The sequence below is a fragment of the Frankliniella occidentalis genome, unplaced genomic scaffold (genome assembly GCF_000697945.3).
Source record: "Frankliniella occidentalis isolate FOCC.00 unplaced genomic scaffold, Focc_3.1 Scaffold101, whole genome shotgun sequence".
Taxonomy (NCBI): domain Eukaryota; kingdom Metazoa; phylum Arthropoda; class Insecta; order Thysanoptera; family Thripidae; genus Frankliniella; species Frankliniella occidentalis.
This window is the reverse complement of record NW_026267230.1, coordinates 995296-999176: the sequence shown is the minus strand read 5'-3', so window position 1 is coordinate 999176 and position 3881 is coordinate 995296. Positions and strand designations below refer to the sequence as shown.

Here is a 3881-nt window from a genome sequence, read left to right as displayed (position 1 = left end):
CGCGGAGACGTCAAAGAGCCAATCTGAACACACACGTGCGCTTCACTTTCGGGTTGGCTCCACGAGGGCTCCATGTAGGCTTTAGGTTGTCCTTGAGATGGCTAGATTGGCTCCAAAACGAATCTAAAGTGTCTCCGGTTAGGCCACCCGATGGTTCCAAAATGGCTTCACGTTGTCCAGGTGTCGGCTTGCGTTTGGCTCCAAGATTGCTGCGGAATGTCTATTTCCGGCTTTAAGATTCCTATTGCGGAGCCATTCGCGAAGCTGGAGAGTGGTCACAGCGTGCCCGTGCCTCCGCGATGTGTGGAGAATGACTACGACGGAGCCTAGCCTTCCTAGAGCCATGCTAGAGCCATGCTAGAGCCATGCTAGAGCCTTTCTAGAGCCATGCTGAAGCCGGGTTTGTCTGAACTGGACAGTGCGCCTGCAGGCAGGGCAGGTTGTGCGGCCGCACAACGCGCGCCAGCTCCATTGCACTGTGCGCGCCGGCCGGGAGGCGCGCCCGCGGGGTACGCAACCCAACGCGCTCGGCCGTCCGCTTGGCCAGCGCGAGCAGCCCAGGCGCAGCCGAGTCGAGTCTGACGTGTTCTCTTTGCCCTCTGTTCCAGGCTACGGGTCCGTGTCGCCGCGCACCACCTGGGGCCGCCTGGTGTCCATCTCGTACGCCATCATCGGCATCCCCCTGATGCTTCTGTACCTGTCCACCACGGGCGAGTCGCTGGCCAGGAGCTTCCGCAAGGCCTACAGCCGCATGTGCGTCAGCAGGTGAGTACAGTCCACGTGCTCCTGGACTGCCCCACACGTCCTCGAGCCGTCGTGTTTCTAAACTGCGACACGTGCACGCACTAACCCTTGTTCTTTTCCCACAGACGTGACCCCGGAGAGAAGGCGGCCAAGCAGAAGAGCGGCGGCAAGGCGGGCAAGCAGGCGGCCAAGTCGGCCGGGAAGGCGGGCAAGCTCGGCAAGGCGAAGGGCAAGGGCCCTGCCGTGATCACGAGCTCGAGCGGCAAGGCGCCGGCCGCCACCAGCTCCATGAAGGCGCACCTCAACCACAGCCACATGGGGATGTCTCTGGGCGCCAAGCTGGGCGCCACGGACGAGCTCACGCTCAAGGTGGACCGCGCCCTCTCCGTGGTGGACTGCGGCGCCGGCGACGGCGTGGGCCTGTCCGGCGGCTCAGCGTCCACCTCGGAGCCGGGGCCGGCCCCGCCGCCGCTGGGCTCCGTCAAGGTGCCCGTGCTGCTGTGCCTTCTCGTCCTGCTGGCGTACATCGCGGGCGGCGCCTTCCTGTTCCACTACCTAGAGGGCTGGAGCCTGGTGGAGGGCTCCTACTTCTGCTTCACGACCCTCGGCACCATCGGCTTCGGCGATCTCATACCCGGCCGCGCGTCGGGCAGGGTGCGCGGGCCGCGCGCCGAGGTGGTGTCGGTGCTGGCCGCGTCCGTCTACATCATGGTGGGCATGGCGCTGGTCGCGATGACGTTCGCCCTGGTGCAGGACGAGTTCGTGGGCCTGCTGCGCCGCCTCAGCCGCCAGTGTGCGCCCGGCGCGCCCGCGCCCGCGCCGACCCGCACCAGGGCGAGGCCGCGGCCGAGCTGCAGCGACTCCGAGTCCAACACGGACCCGCCGGGGGCGTCGCTCACGCCGTGCGAGGTCATGGCCATGACGGCGTCCTCCTGACATCCGCTCCCGGAGGGCGGCGCGCCCCTTGGCGAGTGGCGCCCGTCACCTCCGGGACCGCCGCCCCCGGCGCCGCTCATCCCCATCCCCGTGCACGTGAAGGCGGGGGCGCCCTGCGCCTCCAAGCCGCCGCTCGGCCTGCTCGTGCCGCAGGCGGGGCCGCTGCCGCCGCGCATGTCGCACAGCCTCCCCCGCCGCAAGGCCAGCGTCCCCATGGCGGACGAGTTCGGACGCAACGGCCCGGGCCGGCGCTCGGCGGGGCCGGGCGGCACCAACCGCCTGTCGCCCGAGCCGCTCATGGAGTACTTCGTGCCGCGCAGCGTCAGCGAGTTCAACCTGGCGGGCGTGGTGGCCGAGGAGGACGAGGGCATGCTGGTGCCCGAGCCGCCGGGGCCGCCCAAGATACCCATGCCGCCGGGGCCGCCGGGGCTGCACCAGGGCCACCCGCACCAGCTCACCGCCATCCTGAGGCCGCCGAGCGGCGCGGCGCGCAAGCTGGGCATGGCGTCCTCCCGGTCCAGGGAGAAGATGGTCACCTTCGAGGACGACTCGCCGGGGCCGGGCGCGTGCCCCGGTCCGTGCCAGGGAGACGTGTTTATGTGAGACACTGAGTGCCGCAAGGGTGCCGACGAGTGCTGATGAGAGGACCCCGAGTACTTTACAAACGATTTCCAGAATGATGTCGGTTCCTTGACAATTATCGCCATTGCGATGTTCTTCTGAGTCCGTGTTGTTTAAGTTTATTGTGGCGCGAGTGAGGGAGTGTGTGATCCCGAGGAGGCAGACTGCCATTCATCGAGTTTTTGGAGTGTTATTTTTTTGTTTCCTATTTTTTAGCGACAGGCGATGACAAGAGAGGTAGAGTCCCAGTCTCTATAGTTGCAGCGTATTGTATTGTCTGCCTGTTGAGTCGGCCCGGCCCGCCCTGCCGGCAGGGTGGACGGCACTCAGCTGCAGGCGTTCCCACGGACACTCTGGAGTGTGAAAGAGAGTGAGTGTGCGAGCGAGTGAGTGAGTGAGTGTGCGAGTGAGTGAGGGTGAGTGTGTGTGAGTGTCTGTGCGAGTGAGGGTGAGTGTGTGTGTGTTTGCGAGTGAGGATGTGCTTCCGGCCTGTGTGGATACCCGACTCATATATGACTGTGATGTGATTCATAAAGTAGTATATACATTTATACATATAAATATTATTAGTGAACATTAATTGGTCAGTGGATGGGAAGAACATTATATTTTTGTGATTTAAAGTTTGGAAAAAGAAATGAGAAAATGAAAAATAAAGATCAAGAATTGATATTGTTTTATGAATTAGATGTTGTTTGCTCAGGATAAATTGGAAAGTTAGAAGTTTGCCACGGCAGGCAAAATTAAAGCATGTTAATTTAGCATTTTGTTTATATTAACTTTGCTCAAACAATTCATTTTCGTTCTGTTCTTGTACTAAAGAAGTGTCGTGGAAAAACTTACATACGCACTCACTGCCCGATGTTGTGTAACACTGTTTTAATGGCGATGCACACAAAAAAGGACATAGCAAACAGTATCTTGCCATCAAATTTATGTGTAATAGTTGCTGGGAGAACATGTTACATGTACGTGTCTCCTCTGACTGAGTGATGTGACATAGTACCAGTTTCAAGCAGAAGAAGGGGTTGTGTCATATCTTTCTTGGTAATATTCTAAATGTACAGAATGGAAATGGTGGATCCAAACGTATGGTAATTCAAAAACTTTCTTGTTATTTGTTTCTGAACTTTATGTGCCAGACAATAGAGGGCCAGTTTGTCATCAATACTATGAGGGTAGTTAGAATCAATTCAAATCAATCTATCTACTACTATGACGTCAGCCCTCTCCACGTGAGAGATGAAAAAACTGTATCGAAGTGATCAATTCAACGTGGCAACGAATATACTTTCTCTTACAAATGTATAAATAGTTATATAATAAATAATTGTGAACGAACTGACATGCGAGACGTTTTGATGTGTTTATGTTTATTCGTCCCCGATCACAAACGTGAGACACGACAAAATATCAACGCATAGCAAAAGAACCATACGAATCACTATGCCACACAGAATGACCAAGTCATGGCTGGAGAGCCCAAACAATCCAATGCGTTTTAAGAAAGCGCATTTTGTAGGTATTATATACTACGCTGCAAAGGATTTTCGAGCTTTTTATTTGTAAAAATTTAGTTC

General features: G+C 57.2%; 1 protein-coding gene across 1 annotated transcript; it reads left to right on the top strand.

Moving 5' to 3' along the window:
* Positions 1–216: 216 nt before the first annotated feature.
* LOC113217569 (potassium channel subfamily K member 18-like) lies at positions 217–3646 on the top strand. The gene is made up of 3 exons (XM_052269762.1): positions 217–301; positions 420–765; positions 870–3646. Exons 1-3 carry the CDS (start codon positions 217–219, stop codon positions 1678–1680), a joined length of 1242 nt encoding a protein of 413 aa, XP_052125722.1. The 3' UTR covers positions 1681–3646.
* The last annotated feature ends 235 nt before the right edge of the window (positions 3647–3881 follow it).